A 20,044-nucleotide genomic window follows, 5' to 3' on the forward strand; every position below is an offset into this window, starting at 1 on the left:
TTAGTTACATTTCATTATCTAATTAACCCAACAGAGAGAGTCATTCTGAGTCGCGTCTTACAGAGTCAGCCACTGCTTGGCAGAGACATAAACAGCTTATCTCGGTCAATTGAAAACACTCCATCGCTCTTTCTGTGGCCTTTGGGAACCAGAGACGAGTCTGTTCGCTATGCCAGAAACTGGGATGTGGTGGGGGGATCGTAGCTTTCTCTCTCGTGGCCCCCACTGTCAATCACACATCAAAGTCACAATATCATGTTCACGTAGAGAAGGGAAAAAAGGAGGGGGACAAAAGCAGGAGAGCTAAAAGAGGCATGAACCCAGGCTACAGCGGAGAAACATGCATTTTTTTAGAGCCATAAATAAGTTTGATAGGGGGAAAAATCATTACTTGGCCAACAATGGCTTTTGTTTCTTTGTTTTATTTAATAGGGGGTGAAAAAAGTGTCTGACATAAGCTTCTTATGTAAATGCAGCTTTCGCTCAGAAACAATAGATGGTTGAGAACAGCCGCATGAATAGTAAGCGTGTGTGTGTGCGCGCGTGTGTGTGTGTGTGTGAAAACAGGGTCATGACTGATTGCTAACACTGTACGGTAAAACTGATGAAGCGGTGGATTAGTCAGAGGTATTTCACAGTTTTGGAACAAGAAGACCAAGGTTATCTGCACGCGAAGGTCCACTTCATCAGACGTGAATTCAGTCGTTTGACCTTAATGCAGCTGCAAGGTCTGCTGCTTTCCTTTGCTCAGTAATGTAAAACGAAACTTGTTGAATCTTTGGCTTGACTTCTATGCTGTTTAAAAACACCCCGGAGAAGCAGACAAAGTCCTGAACGTCTGGCCAGGCCTCTTTGGTTCTCGGGGACGGTGGACGTGTCCACCCGCAAATATTTAACTCTCAACTGACCTCTCCTTCTACTGGGATGACACGCACACAGAACCAGAGCTGCGTTACCGACACCGAAGCTCACGGTCAATATGACCACTTTTACACGTTGACCATACCTGAATTCACATTCACATGGTCAAGAGTCGACACAGAGTCAGTGAATCAGATGTGTCCTGCAAAGTACACACACTTTTCAAAACTTTTACTATCATAATCAAAACTGTGTCCATTTCTGCACTAACCGTGTTGAAGTATATTCGATATTTAGGAAATACACACAAAAATATATGTGTCATGATGGCTGGACATGGCGAGGAAGAAGGACGCATACGCACAACGTCACGAAGCGGGGGTTTAATACAGGGATGACAAGACAAGGGGACATCACAACACATTGCTCTGATGGAGAACAGACACAAACGGGGCAACTTTATACATTCAGACACATTACAGAAGAAACATTACAGATAAATCTCCGGTCCGACCGGATCCTGACAATATGATATGTGATATGCTTTTTGTTAGGATTTTTAAAAAAGGTTGTATTCTCATCCTATTTCTTTATATTAAAGTTTGTGTATGAGGGCGTGTCTGCTGCTGTATGTGAGTGTGCATGAATTTGATGTTCAACGTATGTGTGTGTGTGTTAATCTTTTCTGCTCTGTAAGACCCGTGAACTCTCTCTGCACCAGCTATAGCAACTACAGCATCCACTGGAACACACACACACACAAATTGGACACTGAGTAACCCCTACAGCAGAAGTTACTGCAACACCTCCAGACAACGAAAAAAAAAAACGAACAATCTGGGCGAATACAAAAGTTCACAGTCTTGGCACAAAGGCACCTGAGAATCAAACCATGCCTGCAAGGGGGGGGTTGAGAGAGAGAGAGAGAGAGAGAGAGAGACAGAAAGGGAGAGATTGTGCCCATCCCAGGGATCATCACAGGGGACTCGGTGGGGGCGCCAATGCTCCCAGTTGAAAGTGACGTGACCTTTTGATTTCTGTCACCTGTCAACCTCTGCCTCATCCCGCACAGCTCAGCGCCGGAGCGCCTGCCTGCCGCCACAAAAGCGAGCGCATTAAAAGCCGTCTTCCTCCCGACCTTCTCCTCTTCCTCCACCCCTCTGTCATCCCTCCATCATCCACTTTGCCCTATAGACACAGGGGGCAACGGCTCCAGATCCGAGATCTAAGCGCAACGTTTTTCATCTTTATTTTTATTTATTTTCTTAAAAGGGGAAGTGCTTCTATGAACGGGGACGGCAGACAGGAGGGCACGTCTCGCTCCTTCATTCCAAATCTGCCATCGGAGGTGGAGCTGACAGGACCGGTTCTCCCTGTGTGCTCTTCCTCCTCTGCCAGGAGTCTGATGCGGAAAACGCCATCCTTTATTTATGAACCGATACATCCAGCAGAGGTTTTATTTGTTATTCCCTCCTTTTGTTCCGTTTTTATTATTATAAATACAAGGTGAAACAAGCGAACACAACTTAAACCAGACACAACAAAGAGAGAGAGAGAGAGAGAGAGAGAGAGAGAGGGATTTTTCTTCCTTGGCAGATAACAACTAAAATAAAGAAAAGTTGTTTAACTCCTTTCATCAATGCCACGAATACAAAAAAGCTAAAAACCAAAAAAACTAAATGTCACCTTTTTGCTTTTTACAATATAAAGGGGCTGTCTTTCCATGGTGCATCGTATGAATGAATGCTGTGGTTGCATGTCTAATCCCCAGATGCTCCCTGTGTGGAGGTGGCTTGCTCTTCTTTCCTGTTTCCTGCAGGTGCTCTGGTTGTCATCTGAAGTGCAAAAATGTGCAATGGCGCATCGTTGCTGGTGGCTGTTCCATACTTTTTTAAGTAAATCTAATTTATTTGATTTTTACGATGCATGAGTTGGGCAGGGGGCATTTCTCTTAGGCAGCTGTGGCTGTAATGTGCCCTCAGACGTCTTTGCATCACACAGTGGAATTAAATTATCTTACAGACACAAACCAGATAACGTCACGTCATGTCCAAAGATCAGCACAATGCATCATATGCACAAAGTTTTATTATTCAATAATTATATGAAAACAGCAACAAAATTTAAATAAGGACATGGAATGGAATTTATCACTACTCTCTTATGTTGATTTGCATTAATTATTGGGTTGAATTGAGGATGATAAACCAACAGGGTGGATGAATGGATGAGAGGATGATAAACCAACAGGGTGGTTGTAGTCTAGTGGATAAGACACTCAACGATGAACCAGAAGACCACAAAGTCACAGGTGCAAACCTGAGCAAGACACTTAACCCTGTGTGTCTCCAAGGGGACTGTCCATGTAACTAATGATTGTAATTCGCTCTGAACAAGGGCATCTGATAAGTGGTGTAAATGTCAATGAAAACACCCAAGGCGGCGCTCACCTAAATTGAGATAATCTACAATTTCATTTGCAGAAACAAGTTACCAGTTCCATTACTATAACCATCCCAGCATTACCAACTTGTTCCATCTAATAGAACCACCTTACCCAGCTTTACAACATGAAACTGAACTTGTCCTGATGCACGTTTGGAACTGGTCACGAATGTCCTGCTTGAAGTGTGAATCGGTTTGCCCGTTAAGATAGCAATATGAAGGCTGATTGCTGTTGTGGCTGTTGCTGTTGTAATTAACACCTTCACAACATCTGCATTCTGTCTCAGTATTCTGGTGTGAACCATCTGAGTTGGTGGATCCCAGAGGCTTCATCTTCACCTGGCAACCCAGCCAAAGCTGGCCAGTTCCATTGTTCAGATCAATGTATCTGTCTGTATAAGTAGCAAGGTAAGGATTTTTTTCCCCCTATGACACTTGCATTTGCTTCCAGAAAGACTGGAAACTTCTTTGCCAGGAGGGATTGAATTAAATTAAAGTTTTAAGCAAAAGTGAAACTTAATATAAAAGTGCAAAAAACAAAAAGTGACAATTTAAAAGTGCAAAAAACACAAGTGCACAAATAATAATTAAAAAGTTAAGGTGTCAATTATTATCTAGAGTTCTGCTACAAGAACTGAAGGTTGGTCTCTCCCAACTCGGTAAACTAATGAATGATCTCATACAAGCAAAAGTCTACAGATGGAAAACAATATTGTATTGCTGCTCAGAATACAATAGGAAAAAGTATTTCTCTATACATTAAATGTCACTGTGTTATGAAAATAAAAAATACTGCAATGAATGGCTAAGTAAGTCAATATTTGATCAGTGTTTAACAGAGTTTCTGTTAAATTAAGGAAATTGCTAGCAGCTTAGATAAACAGGGGTTTTGTTTTCAGCCATCTGTATTGGTGCCTCAACCTTTTGCACAGTATATAAATCTAATTACGATTTCCTGTATCAAAGACTCACAGTACAGTTCATGCTCAGATAGTTTTTTAGTGAGAATCTTCAATATGGCTTTGCAGTATGTTGCAATTTTAATTTGTTGGGTTTTTCTCCTTCCATTTTATTGTTAACTTGGAGGTATCCAGTAGCTAAACTATATGTAGTACATTTACTCAGCAAAGGAGAAAATGATGAATAAAAAAATGAAAATCAGATGAGGCGGAAGGTTTTTCTTCTTAGTAATATTAGACCTGATCTCTCAGCGCCTGTATTCGCACGAGAGCAGCACGCTGGCTCTTCCTCTATGAATATGCACGCAGATGGAGAACAAAAGATGCATTTAGCTGTAAAAGCTCTGACACAGAGATCATGTAATGGTGTTGACGACTGGCAGGCCATGACACCGCAGCAGAAAACGAGGGTGGAGGTCAGTGGGCGCAGGTTAAGGGTTCGGTTTGTCTGGACGACAGCTCTCTTTGAAAGCAGCAGGAAAAGACCAGCTAAAAAAAAAAAAAACAGAATGTGGCTTTTTGTTTTTCTCCGGAAGAACAGAGCTCAGAGCTGTGGTTGTGGTAGAGACGACCGACTGTAAACCTTTTGTCTGCATCAGAGAGCTTCTTGCTCAAAGTCTCTTTGTGTGTGATCAGAGTTTTCGCTTCGTCCTGCAGCTTCCCGGATGCTGACCTCCGGCTAAGCCCTGCACTTCCACTTCACGTGTCATTTAAAGTAATTAGCGGCAGGTCCTTTGTCTTCTTTTCTTCCTCTGCTTTTATTTCTGTGTGGGTGCACTGTCTGTGGCTGTGGTTGGGCTTCGGGCGGAGCTGACATGACGGCCCACAAAGACACAAATAAAAAAATAACATGCAGCGGCGTAAGTGTGGATTAAAGCAAATGTGGGTTTGAGGGTCAAGGAGGACATGCTAACCCAACTTGGTACCATGTAGGATACAGAGCAGCAGTAAAAGACGCGCAAATCCACATCTCCCCATCTCACTCCAATCGACATCCTTCTAGTTGAGATGTCCTAAGAGCAGCTTTCATGTGAGTGAGTTTCCCCCCCCCCCTTTTCATTGTAGAAGGACCTGTGTTCTTCCTTATCTAAAATGACATCATGTCTGTCGGTGAGTGGTTGCCATGGTAACATGACTGATAAACAGGAAGCCTGGGAAGAGCCCCCCCATTCCTTTCAGGAGGACGCAGGAAACGCTGACCTTAGGTCCCTATAAAAGCCATGACAAAAGCATGTATACTGTTACGTCCCTGGACATATGCTCGCTGGACGTGTGGCTGGCTGTGATTTTGTGTCCCTGTCTCTTTTAGTTTGGCTTTGTGGTAGGAGCTCCACCTACCATTTGACTATTGGTCACCACTGCCTATATAAAGGGACTTTAGACAGCATTTGGCTGGTCCTGAGGCCCTTACTCTTTCCGGAGGTTTCCAGGGTCAACAAAGATCTGTAAGGAGCTCTGTTGGGGATCTCATTTGTATCTGTTGTTACTTTGTGTGATAGACCCCTTGTTGTTAGCCTGTGTTAGCCTGATAGCTTTGTGTGTGTCGATGTGCCCTTTTTTGTTAACTCTTGTGCTTGTTCGAGTTATGGACCACCCCTTCCTTTACGTTGTTATGACTTTGGTTAGCTGTGCTGAGTCCATTGTGGTATTGTACATTTTAGGCCACTGTAAATAAAAGCACTGTTTCTATGTTTTGTTTGGTTGTGTTGTGTAACAGCGGGTCTCCTCCTTTCCACACCCTTAGTCTTAAGAACGTGACAATGCACACACAAACACACTAACACACAGAGATTTATCATTTAGGTGGTTTTTAGGTTATCATCAGGTGGTAGTAGCCTAGTGGGTAACACTCACCTATGAACCATAGGTTCAAACCCCACTTACTATCATTGTGTCCCTGAGCAAGACACTTTAACCCCAAGTTGCTCCAGGGGGGGACTGTCCCTGTAACTACTGATTGTAAGTCCCTCTGTATAAGGGCGTCTGATAAATGCTGTAAAAATGTAAACAAGCACAATGCACCATAGACCAGAACAGGTACCTTAAACCCCTCGGCATAATCATCTCAGTCTCAGTCTGTTTAATTTATTAATTCGTAATAAGCAGAACCACAGGTTTCATGACTGATTAAACGAATGTATGTTTGGCTTGTAGGCTTGTTTACATCACCACCTGATGGAACTGTCAGGATCTTTGACCTGGCTGGCATCCAATTCATTGAGTTTCAGAATAATGACTCCAAGAGATGGAAAGAATGTGTGTATGAGAGTTTAGTGTTTAGTGTGTGTGACTGTGTGCTTGAGCCCTGAGGTCTACTTGAGTCATGTGTTTTATTTCACATCAAATCATTCACTGACCCCCTTCCGCTCACCCCCCACCTCACCTGGTCCTGACGTCTCACACACTGACCCTACAAGACCCGCAGCCGCCACAACACAATGGAGTTGCAGCACATCATACTAATGCCCCTCAGATCAAACACACACACTACGCGCAGCGACTGTCCAACCCGGTGAGTCATGGTAAAAATTCTCAAAACGTAACACCCGCTCGCAAATCCACAATTATCACAAGTCCTGTTAAAAGAGTCAAACTGAATTGCTGAAGGAAACGGGTTTCATCATGTGACAATAAGATTGGAAATGGGGAAATAAATAAATAAATGGACTCTCATCTTTTTAGCAGACAATGGCGCCATCTACAGTGCAAAAAAGCAACAACAACAACAACAACAACAAAACTGGAAACTGGAAATGTGAGGAGGTAAGCACAATCTGACCATTTTTAGATAATAATAATATGGTAATATTATCCTGATATTCTGATATTTAATGAATTAACACTCATGTTTGAAGACCCTTCTCAATGTTGGACGCTGCAAAGTGGAATAGAATAAAAACCTTGAAATAAAGTAATTTATGGGGTGAAAACAGGAAATCAGTGCAGGTAACTTACCACGTCGCCTTGTCGGGTGTCCTTCCCCGAGGCGATGAGGATGTAGTTCCAGGCCATGGGCAGCAGAAGAGCCAAAGGAACCATGTAGAGCTCAAAATTCCACACCACCAGGACAAAGAACTGGGAAGGAAGAAAGAAGGTGAGGAAGAATTTTTCCGTTCAGAGAATTCATTTAGCTCTGAAGCTTTCTCTTTACATGTGACGAGGTTTTGAAAGTCATCTCTGTGATTGTCGAACCAGCAGTTCACATAGAGTTAACAAAAGGACAGCTGCCATGGTCACACCTTGCCCTGTCTCAGCATCTTCCCAGGACCTGAGAGACGAGCACTCCACCAAGCGGCATTTGCTTTTTCCACATAGCGGGGTCATCTTTTCATATCCAAAATGGCCGCCTCGGCTAAGCCAAACTGTCAAAACTGCCTCGCACCCACAATCGTGGCGGCATTACCCTCCGACCCCGACTCTTCAAAATCCCTTCACAAAGGGCCCGACCGTGGAAACCTGCCCTGCAGATGGGCCACTACTGAACGGGTTAAATCAGAGGAGCAATACAGCAGCAGCGTCTCTGTCGGCGCTCTATTATCCTCCCAAACGAGAGCAGAACAAAGGGTTTTCGGGTTTAATGACTTCATTCCCATTACCTGATACGATCAGCAGCATGCATTTTATTACTCTTTTATAAAATAATGTCAACTTGAGCTATGCATTTAGGCAGATATTTTTCTACATTTAGTGAACATTCTGTAACAGGAGTGTAGGTGTGTTCTTCAGTTCAGGGTATATATTTATAAAGGTGTGATAACTACATTTTGCTGAAAATAGTAATGATGTTTGCCTGCAAAAGATTAATGTGACTTCCAGCTAGGAGTGTAAACTAGTGGTAGAGGAAATCTCCATACCGCTCAGCGTGTGGCCGTAGACAACCTCAACACACACACATGCTCACGCACACATTCGCACACATTTTTTATTCAGTTTCATCAGCTAGAAATGTTTTCTCTCTTTATTCTTATCCACCACTGTTAATTCAGTCCACATACACACACACACACACACGTACACACACGGGAATGGCTTTGACACATAATAAACTAAAGCCTTTTAATGAATCCACCCCTCCAATTCTAAATGCAGTTTGTGCAAAGTTTTTTTTTGTCTTTTAACCTTTTCACAGTAATCTATAAATGTGAGAGCGGGGCGAACTGTAACACGACAACGCTCCTTTTTTTGTGATTTCAACAGGGCAAAAGCATAGCAAAAAGTCATAAAAAGCCCAAACTTCGCCAAAAGCACATTCAAATGAATTTTTGATTAACATTTTGTCAGGTATATTTTGGTGAATTTCTTTCGGTTTTGTTTGTTTTGCTTGGAACTTGAAGTGACAAGTCATTTTTTTTATTCCGGTTGAGCTGAGGAGGCACATGGGCTAAATATATAATACATACTATTATAATTTTATTACCAAGATTATTTATCACAGCATGAAGAACAACAAACAGAACAGAATATCGTGAGCATGTAATATTGTGCGCAGAATATATATATTAGAAATAAAAGAAATAAAATGTATATAAAGAAATTTTAAGATATGATTGTTTGTTTCTAGAAGCACGCTGATCACTTTGTGCCTCTTGTATTTAATGTAAAAAATAAAAAAGTATTGATAAGTAAATAAACACTGGCCAGTATAAATTAAACATCACAAACGAACTGGCCACAGTATTTGAATATTGCTCTGGGCAAAATACCGTGTTCTAATGGGACTGTCCAGGATCGGTCGGTCGCCACGGCACACAGAAAAAGCACCCCCCACCACCCTTTCTTAATAAAGAAAGAAGAATAATCTTCAATAATTCAGGAGTGTTTGCTCATAAACACACAGTCACGCAATTGTGCACACACACACATACACACTACAGGTCTACCTGTCTTCCAACTTCAATATCTACAAACACACTGACTTAATCCTTTTTGTGTGTGCTCAGCACTTCCTCCATGCCGAAACGCGCCACCTCCCCTCAACACTGTTTAAACCACTTTAATTCATGTTGCTCCCGCTATAAATATAAGTGCAATAAATATAGGCTCTTATAATATATAATTCACAAGGAACCCCAATATCCAGCACACAGCAGCCAAATGTTTTATTGAATGCTGTCAAAAACAGAAAAGAAACAGGCTACAAAATTATTACTAGGAAAAATGAAAAAAATATATAAGTTCACCCAGAAATAAAATGCAGGATGGATTTACTGGTCGGATTTGTAGTAAAAATTTTGAGGTAAACGCCAGATAAAGTTGGAAAAGCATAAAATTTACCCATCTGGAGACACAAGGAAAAATATTGTTTCCCTTCCGTTCGTACACACCTGTGGTTATTTAACCTGCCGCCTCTTGCCGTATCATTCCCCATCTCCGCAGGACCATTTGAGTGACAGGCGGTGGAAGCCAACACCCTGCGTGTCGGACAAGGGGCCTTCCCTGCTGGGCGAGAGAGGGAAGTTCCCAGGACTCCATGAGGGGCCGCATCACCCCCACAACCCCAACAACCACAGAAATGTCGGCTCATCTCACAGGGGCCCACTGAGATCAGATCAGTCACCTCGCCGGCCCCCACCGAGCGCTGAATCAGCCCAACACTGGCCCACGGAGACCCTGGTGCAACTTGCACCTGGGACACCGAGACCCCCACACTGTCGCCACCGCACTGTACTGACCACCAGGAGTCCACTCAGCACAGTTCACACAAGAAATACCTTAAATTAAAAAAACATCACAAACCACGCCTAAATAAAAAACAAACAATAATCACCATTTAAACACAAAGTCCCCACCACTAGTCATATCCACAAGTGCCTCGTTCAACGGCCCACTTTAGTTTAACCACAGGTACATTGTCAGTATGTTTAGAACGTTTGTGTTCAATACCAAACCAGGACATAACCAGCCTTTTAAACAGTCATATCATCTCAACATCACACCCCTCGTTGAGGCCTACTTGCTTAGCCTCAAAAAGTTGGCCAAAGTGCAGCATTAGTACTTATAACCAAACATTAACAGAGTGCCCAAAAACCTGCACAACAAACCCTATAACAATGAAAAAGCTGAAGTTGAACACAGTGAACACTCAAAAAAAAGCATGAAGCACATCACCAACTGCTGGAAGGATGAGATATGAGTATTACTACGCTATTCACTGTTACTGCACTGTGAAGTAGCCTCCACCTCAAATTCCAAGATCAGAAAAGAAAGAAACTCTATATTGGAGTGTCTTTTGTCAGAGTGCATCTAGGTTGCCACCACAGTCCTTTAGAGAACACACAGCAGTGCCATTGTAGTGTTTTGGTGGTCTTTTACTCTGCCTGGACATGATCCAGCTCACAGGACCTATCCCATGCCATTCATCACACACACATACACACACACACATACACTAAAGCCATTCACCATGCAATTCAGAACTCAATATTTTCATATATTATTATTAATTAGTCACCAACACAGTCAAACATATGCTGAATTATTATAGTCTGCAGGTTACTTTGCTTCATTATTGGCTATAAGTAGAGAAATCCATTTCTCCTGACAAATATGTCAGAAATGATTGGAAAGTGTTTAAAGCTACACATTATACATACAAAATAATATAAATGCATTTTAATGAAATATATATTATAAAATAAATGTTATAATTTACAAAAATGCAATTTAAAAGTTACAAATAGGCCGCTATTATGTGTTGAATTCCAATTCAAATTTCAATAAAATCTAAACCAAAAAATTGTAGTATTTTATTTCACACAACAGTTGGAGTGATAAAACTGATATGGAGCTGCCAACATTATATCATTTTTATAGGTGAACAAATGAATGCATGTATTTTTATTTTGATGTAATTTTATGGATGAGTAAAGTCATCTGGAGCATTTAATTGTGAGATTTGCCTGTGTAACTCAGTAACATTTTTGTTGTACATTCTTTATCCACTGAAGTTGATCACACAAAAAACACGCAAATACATTTGTTAAAAAAACAACAACAGCCAAAACGGCAGCTAACTGCTGAATGCAAGTGCCACCGCGCTCCAAAAGATCAAGAGCAATGCGAGACTAAACAAAAGAGTCCAGCTTGGCTCTGATTACAGAAATGCATTAACAGCACTGCTGTCCATGCTGACTTCTGCGGTGCTGCGCTGCCACCTCCTGGTTCCCTCCCAAAAGACATCCCCATCGCAGGCCGGTGGCATAGAACACAGTGAGCAAATTCCCACTTGACACACATCCTCCGACTTTATAGAACATAGATGGGCTAGTTTTAAATCAAGTCATTTATGTGTGTTATTAGATAGTTAGGGGCACTCAAACCCCAAAACACGCGCTCAACCTCTCAAAAAAAAAAAATTTCACATATACACACACTTCTCTCACCCACACACACACACACAGATGGTCACACAGACTCATTCCTTGTTTCTCATTTTCGGCCGCTCTCTTTCACCACTTTTTTTGTATTATTTTATTGTTTTATCTAAATGTAAAACAGGTGAGGCTGCTCCAGTTTCTGTTTGGAAGGAGCTCTCGTCTGGGCTGGTGGTAAGAGAGCTGCTCTGACACACATAAAACAGGCCAGATCATTTCCCCAGCCTACCCGACCTGCTGAGGACTGGTGTGATCCTGGGAAGCACACACACATATATATATATACAATGCCCCCTCTATTCGCTCCCAATTCAGGGCCCGATTGGAGGTGAACTTAGAACAAATTTGTTTGCAGGAACAGGCAGCAAGAAGCTTGCATGGCCTCCCGGGAGCAAAAGCGACTTTCCCTCTGTCTCAAGCTCTCTCCCAAACGCACACACTTCCACACACAGTGTGTGTTCAACAGGGGAGAGAGGAATCAAACAGAGCAGCGCGACAGAAATGCGGTTTGGGAGCTGGTGGTGAACAGGTTTGGGGTATTTGGCCAGTCAGTAATGGAGGCAGCAGGCAGGAGTTCGGGCTGATAGAAAATGAACCGTGTTTAAACTCCAATTTTTAAAGGAAAGGACATTCCAGACACGTCCAAGAACCTAACGTGACCCTACACAGGTGCTGCACACCAGGTGTGTGACCTACACACATGCAAAAGGCTTTAGAATGAGAAGGAGAAAACAGCTAAGAACAACAGCAGTTCAGAAGTTCAGAAGAGTAGAGAGGCAGAGAGACCCCGGAATGAGAAGAAACAGCTCACACACACACAATCGGCAGAAATCAGTGCATGAGTATTTTAAAAAAGCTCTAAAGCATAGAGCTTTATATATTTAACAGATTAATCTTATCAATTTTTAGAATATAACATAATATAATTTCCATATTATAATAGCATAAATTAATTATATAAATATAATTATTACAACAATACTACAATTATGTAATATATACAACATATGTATACATTGTTCAAGTCTAATGAACTAATAGTTTATTTGATAAAAAAGTTTAGTTGTGCTACTTTCATTCCAAATATTTTATGTATTTATTTTTGACATGTTCATTAATTCTTTGTCACAATCCACTAGAACAGGAGCAGAGGGGGGGAGGAACTGTTAAAAAAAAAATCTTACAGCAAAATGTTAGCTGATCAATACCGTCCTCCCGTGTCATGCGAGGTGACCCGCACCCACTCGCCCGACACAACGCACCACAAGAATGTGTCAGACACCAAAATGTTAATGGCTGACATGGTGACAACCAAGTCACCCGCAGACGTGGTGCTGATAGGAGGGGCACAGAGGCTCTGCATCAGACGGACGACAGCAAGGCGCCGTGTGTGCGGCTATAGGACAGGATTAGCATGTTAGTGCACGCCTGACATTACTGGGGTGCTCTGGGAAAGGGTGTCATTTTGATAACAGAGGAGAGAGACTGTCCAATTATGCAGAGTGTCTGCATCTGAGAGACAGACAAAGAAAGAGAAGGAAAGAGTCTGAGAGATGCAGTTAGAAGTTGAGGTTACTCTAAATCTCAAAGCATTGAAGGGTTAAGCATTAGCACATGACATCACACACACACACACACACAATGTCGAGAGGAAGGACCTCTTATTACTTAGTAATTAAATATTTACCCCCATCGAGTTCAAAATGTCACAAAAGAAAAATTCACATTGCAACAGGTGAATTGTCTTGTTCAGTTAAAATAAGCAAAGAAAGCCAGTGTTGAGTTAAGAATATAATAGCATGTAGTAGATTTATTTTATTACCATTAAATGGCATCGACTGAAAGCTGAAAACAATGTGGCCTAAAATGTATTTAGTAATATTAATGTTTTATCATTAAAATCTGAATTACGTGTGTCTATATGCTTTTGAATGTATTTATGTGTGTGTTCTGTGAGTCACTTTTCTGTGTACATGTTAGAGCTGTAACAAAAAAATAAATAGATCGGAAATCAATATAATATGAAATGAACTGGTAGTAATAATAATAGAGCACCATCTCTTACCACAAAGGCACAGATGCTCCGCTGTGGTGACTCCCATTCAAAGCAGCTGTTGACATAGCAGCCGATGTTGATGAGGAAGAGGATGCAGCGTCGCACTCGGTTGAAGTTCTGCAGGAGCAACTGGGAAGCAGGAGAGCATGATTATTAAGTGAAACGCTCATCATTCTGCATGTCCAGAATGACGAGGAACATTTTAAACATCTGACTGGCAACAAAAGAGCACACCACCATAAAGATACGGATGAGGGGTGAGAAACATCCATAGGGTCCCAAAATCCAACAGTTGTTTCTGAGTTACACACACAATTTCACCATGAAATGTAAACTGCTTCCATTTTCTTACTTTAACCAGAAAAAAATATATATTTTTGGTCTGAAGACAGTTTACACATTTTATACCATCAGATTTGCTCTACATATAGCACAGATATAGACCAAATATTTTGGTGGAATTTTTGATCCTTAGTATTCCAGAAATCAGCACCATAGACAGCTCCTGTTTCCCTACCGTAATGACGTGCAATTAATGTAAAAGTAACTGGACTGGAAAAAACAGAATGCTGAACTGGCATGTAAACATTAAATTAATGTTTGTAAATGATTTTAAATGGTCCTTTGCCAATTCTTATAAATTGCAACTTTAAGTATTTGTAATTGACACATTTAAAAAAAGACATATATTCTCTTTTTACAGAAGTTAAATATATAGGTAAGTACAGTTGTGGCCTGGGGTCATGAGAAGGTCGGATGTGCGAAGACTGATAAAAAGCAAAATGATGAGCCTAATCTGGCCGCTCGTGCTTATCGTTCTAAATCCTTTGGCAGGTGGTTAGGGACAAGCACCCACCCCCCACGCCCCTTACCCACAGGATGCAAGTTCTGGGAATAAACCCAAACAAATCCATCTGAATTTGCAAAAAAATGCTTGTGGAAGAGTTGGAGGACAATGACAATTTGTGTGCGTGTATGTGTGTGTGAGTGTGTTATAAAATAATCCTATTTATGATGCAGAGGACAACAGTGAACTGAAGATGACTCCTGGTAGAGATGAAACAGCCTCCATCTCGGAAATGGCCTTTAAACCGGCGCGGCTTTGATCAGGGTAAATAGGCACACGTCCTTCAGCAGACAACTCCCTGCCAAAGGGGTGTCTCAGACACCAAATGGCATCAAATGAAAGGTGAAATGACACTAGACTCTAAATGACTTGTGATTACAAAATAATTAGGCCGAATCACCGCATTCTCCCATATTTAGCAAAAAGCAAACATCAGCATTCAGGTTAAAGCTGGAATAACGGAGCTGCGCTCAGTAGCTCAGTGTCATTGTCATTTAATGACAAAATTTCCATTTACAGCTGTTAACAGCAACACAAGCCTTTTTCATGCAGTGTGTGTATGTGTGTGAGGGAGACACAGAGAGAGAAAGGCATGGATGCATTTCAACAAGAATAAAAAAAATATTTTAGACACTTTTCTATGGTTTCAAACACAACGAAAGGGTGCTGGGAGATTGGGAGTGAAGCCTTAAGGGATCGAGGTGCTCCTCGGTGGTTAGAAGACCCAAGAATTGCTGACAATAGGAAGCCCTGACTCTGAACTACAGCCTAGACCTGTAGTCAATGAAGTAAAGTTGCAGACTCAGGGACTGACATATTTATCTGTGGGTGTGTTTATTGTGTAAGTGCGTGATGGATAAGATTTTTTTTTTTTTGCACATTAAGTTTCTGTGTGTTTACACATAAATGGCAAAAGAGAGTGTTTGTGTTTTTTATTTCTATTTTGAACAGGGCTGGGCACTTTTACCTGTTTGGAGACCCTGGGCTCTTCTTCAATGTACTTCTGTTCTATGGGAACCAACGTTCGGAGACCAGCTTTCACCTGTCATAAACGCACACGACAAAATAAAACCTTGTTTGCATCATTATTTACTGTTTTCATATATTGCCATTTGTGTGTTTCAAATAATTATCTCGCCACCGACCACTGAAAGGTATACAAAAAGTTACTTGTGTATTTATGCAAACTTCTACACACACACACACTTAGACACACACTTAAACGAAGCTTCAGAGAAAGCATTGGTAATTAGAGCCGAAATGGCAGGAGTGTAGAGAGTTAGTAAAAAATGCTGAAAAAGGAGGGGGGGAGCGAAAGACTCACAGCGTTATAGATCACATCTATTTCCAGAAAGATGACGCCCTTTGTTGGCCCCGTCAGCTCCTTGCTTTTGAGGACGTAGGCTTTCCTCTCGCCGCTGTGGATCTGCGGAGCGGACATGACAGCCGTCTGTCTCGCGGCCCCCAGCGGAATACACACCCCACGTGACCCCTGACCCCCAGCTGCTGCTTCTGACAGGAGAGCCCAAAACAACTGTGGCAACTCTGACAAGTACCTGTTCATTACAGGGCTCCACTGACAGAGAGAAATTAACTATCCTGGGGAATCAGGCTCCGCGGCCCCTTCTGTCTGCTTCCCTCCCGCTCGCTCCCTCGATTCCTCCTTCCCATAAACTACCATTACACAAAATTTCACTCAGACTCTTGTTGTCTTTATTTTCCTGCCTTGAACTAGACATCCATTTTATTTCTTTTTTTTGTTTCTTTGCACTCACTGCTAACAGAGGTATAGCCACTTTGCCCAGGAAGTCTGCGCTGCGGTCTCGGTCCTCGTCATATACGGTGACCTCCAGCACAGAGTGGATGTCTTTCACATTGCTGTAAGTGAAAGACAAGCACATGGAGACAAGTGGGGTGTCTGCGAAATAAATATTTGTGTACTACACTCATGTCAATTAAAATCTAGATATAACATATATATATATATATATATCTGTGGAGAAATTAACAATAAATTTAATAGATTTAGTAAATATATTCATATACCTTCATTAAAATAGCTTTAGGGTAATGCATCAACACATAAAAACTAAGTGCATTTAAAAACATATTCAAATATTTGCTAGAGTCCACTAGGATCAAATTTTATTTAAATCTGAACTGGGGAAATAATGTAGTGTGTGTGTGTGTGTGTGTGTGTGTGTGTAAGCAGGTTCCTCAGTAAGAAAAGTAGGACTCACAATGTGAAGACTTTGTTCCATTCGGGGTTTAGGTTCTTGTACACGGTGTGTGTCTGCAGACGGTCGTTGCTCAGCTCGACCACACAGAAAGGGTCACTCTTTCCTGTGACGGGGGACAGAGAGAGCGCGGAGAACAGGACGATAAGAGAGGAGAAGGCGCAGCGACATGTTATCTGTTATCCAGGCTATCCGGCTGATACCAGAGCAGCCCGAGCAACTCAGACCCGATAGAGGTGGGGGTAGGCCTCGCCCGTGGGGACACATTACAACCCCACTCTGGCCTGCGCCAGGCGAGCGGCTGGGATGGAATTTATCATTGCTGTAATTATGTGATATATTCATTTTGGCCTCCGTGTGCTGAACCACGGCCCTCACGCCATAGAGATCCCGCCGCTTCCGCATGTCCAGAGATAAGCAATACGGCAACTCTCTCCCATCACCCCCAGGGCTCGAGCACACAGGAGAATATATCTATCCCCTCACACACACATATACACACACACACACAACTGCAAATGCAGCCGTCTAAACGAAACAAAGACAAGAAAAACAAAAAGCCATTCGAGGTGAAGACTGGACTTTGGGCCATTCTGCTGAGAAGAAAGAAGCAATGAAATGTCTTTCTTTCCTCTGACAGGTTCACTGACTGGCCAGCCGCCCTTCAACTCAATGTTCTTTGAGACAGATGATATTTTTTGTTTCTATTTTGACCAATATTTTAACATTTTTAAAAGTACAACTATGAATAAATAATTAACGCCCCAATTATTTGTATCTATTAAAGTTCATCTGACCTGCTGTTATAGTAACAATAGTTCAGATGTTTTTAAACTAAACCAAAACTAAATTATTGAAACGCTTGCTTTAGAAAACATGTCAGGCTTTGATATTACAGAGAGAGAGAGAGATTACCATTTGAAATCAGCTCTGGAGACACATTAATAAATCTGATGCCCTATATTGTTTGTTTGCAAATTCCTATTAAAATGCTCATGTAAATGTCTCTTTGTACATACAAACCCCCCCTTAAAAAAAAAAAAAAAAAACTGGAACTAATTTAAGCTTTGATCTCAAGTTTTAACAAAGCACTTGGGAGCGATTTTATTGTTCTTTTAAGAACATCACTTTTAAAGCTGGGTCATGTCACAAAATAAGTTGTACTTTTCACCTGACGCTCTCACACAGTGATATGACAAACAAATTATTAAAGCCGGAGGGGCAGGGACGTTGGTTGGCGTTAGTGTTCTGCGCTCCAAAAAAGTATCATTGATTCGTAAGACTTTATTAAAATGTTATGACAAGGGCGGGACATTTAGCTGTGTTAAATAAATGTCACCAGGATCAATGGCGAGTCGGGGGCTGTCAGAAGCCATATCCATTTCAGTGCCAAATCGATTTTGGGGGAAGGGGACACTCTCGGATAAGTTCATATTGATATTAGGTCCCTTGGTGAAAGCTACAATATAGGTGCGGTCAGCTGTTTTTTTTTTAATTTGTGTAAAATTAATTCATCTAATTTAAACCTAATTAATAAGATTAGAAAAATAGAGCCTGTAAAAAAAATAATAATCTTTTCATAATAAAGACTAACATGCAAAAAAACAAAACAAAAAAAAACAACACATTATTAATGGGGAAAATGAAAATGCAGTAATAATTACATACATCACTATTCATTATTTAAATGGTAGGTAACATCCAAAACCCTAACACAGTTTTAAAAGATATCATAACTCTAAAAATACCCTCAAAATTATCTTTAACAACATATATTAAAACCTGTAAAAGTGAATTAGAATAAATGTAGCTTGTCCATGTCTGGACATGCATGTTAATATCGCCCTACATCGGTGCGCTGTGCACTCCCTGCAGAAAGCCAGAGAAGAGCCTGCTGATAAGTGCGGATATCACTCCACGTTCGTGGGAGGTTTGTGTAATTGGTCGGCTGGAGGAATGAGTGGAGTGTTACCATGGTGGCATAATGCTCTAAAGTTCTGGCCGTGACAAGCCGTCGCCGTCGGTGGCGCCCTTTGACCTTGTTTATGCAGTAGCTGTCTGAACGAATGACACGCTCACTCGCAAATGGAACTTCAAGCCTCCAGGTACGCATCCGACACAACGTCGTCTGGGCATCTTTAGATCAGATGCGAAAAAAATTTACTTCTGAACATGTTCAATCCAACTGCGCAATTGCATTTGTATTGTTTTATAACTGAATCCCATGCATAAAAAAAACAAACAGCAGCTTCCTCTGTTTTACATTTACTGGCTTGCCCTCCAAAGCCACAGAAAGTATTTGATAATATAATCATCTAAACTCTATGATTATTTCGCTATAGTCCTTGCAAATTACACAAATAATATTTATTTGGTTCACTTAAATTGATTGTGACAAACATGAGAGCTTGTTCCAGTAAAAATCAATTTGTCGTTTCATCTCTTTCCACTGTAAGAGCCCCTAACCCCTACCAGAGAGGCGGTGCAGTGAGTCATGCCGGCTGAAAGGGGTCCGGACCCCACAATACTCTGCTCAAGTATTGCTTTTAACAACCTTTACTCAACAAGACTGAAGTACAACCACTACAGATAATTAATTAATTACAGTGCGTGAGAAAGAGAGAGGGGTGGGGGTAGAGGAGGCTAGAGAGAAGAATAGAGCAAGAACATGCTGAAGGGTGGTGTGAGTGCAGTAAAGTAAGAGTACAATAATATAATTTGACAGGAAAGAATATCTGTCCTCTTTGCATAAGCTCTCTATTAGAGCATGCAGCGGCTGTGGTTGGTGATCGGTGGCCGTGCAGTCTGGCCCGCCTTTGTGTCATGCGCGAGACTTGGATGAGTGTGAAATCAGAAGCCATTGGGCGGCCCATTTCCCGAGGGAACGGTGCACCAACTGCTGGGCAAGGTCAACATGACTGGGCTGGGTTGTCTCAGAGTGTATGTGTGATTGCTGAGCTGTTACGAGTGTGTGTGTGTATGTGTGTGTGTGTGTGTGTGTGCATGCAACAGAGCTTCTGTCAGGTAGCACATCTTCATTAAACGCTGCTAAAACCAACTGACAAACAGAAAAGTTAAACTTTCCACAGTCCAATCAAATCTCCACTCCTAACTACCACCATCTGTCTCTATCATCACAAATCCTCAATGTGAATGAATGCTGAAGCACCTGCATGCCCCATACCAAAGCCACACTACCTGAACTTATTTCAGTACAGTTTACAGAAACATTAGTGTAGTGTAGTGTAGTGGGGTGGTAGTAGCCT

At 41.6% G+C, this 20,044-nt stretch overlaps 1 protein-coding gene across 5 annotated transcripts in view; it reads right to left on the bottom strand.

Annotated features, from left to right (window-relative positions):
- The window catches only part of mctp1a (multiple C2 domains, transmembrane 1a), a 126,111-nt gene that overhangs the window by 23,037 nt on the left and 83,030 nt on the right, over positions 1–20,044 (bottom strand). For all 5 annotated transcript variants that reach the window (XM_029002631.1, XM_028953351.1, XM_028953831.1 and 2 more), the window contains 6 exons: positions 16,782–16,884; positions 16,317–16,419; positions 15,866–15,967; positions 15,509–15,583; positions 13,704–13,823; positions 7,221–7,340 (listed from right to left, as the gene is read on the bottom strand). In XM_029002631.1, the coding sequence (XP_028858464.1) occupies positions 7,221–7,340; positions 13,704–13,823; positions 15,509–15,583; positions 15,866–15,967; positions 16,317–16,419; positions 16,782–16,884 (623 nt within the window). The remainder of the gene's footprint in view (positions 1–7,220; positions 7,341–13,703; positions 13,824–15,508; positions 15,584–15,865; positions 15,968–16,316; positions 16,420–16,781; positions 16,885–20,044) is intronic.

This window comes from Denticeps clupeoides, chromosome 1 (assembly GCF_900700375.1).
Source record: "Denticeps clupeoides chromosome 1, fDenClu1.1, whole genome shotgun sequence".
NCBI classification, from domain to species: domain Eukaryota; kingdom Metazoa; phylum Chordata; class Actinopteri; order Clupeiformes; family Denticipitidae; genus Denticeps; species Denticeps clupeoides.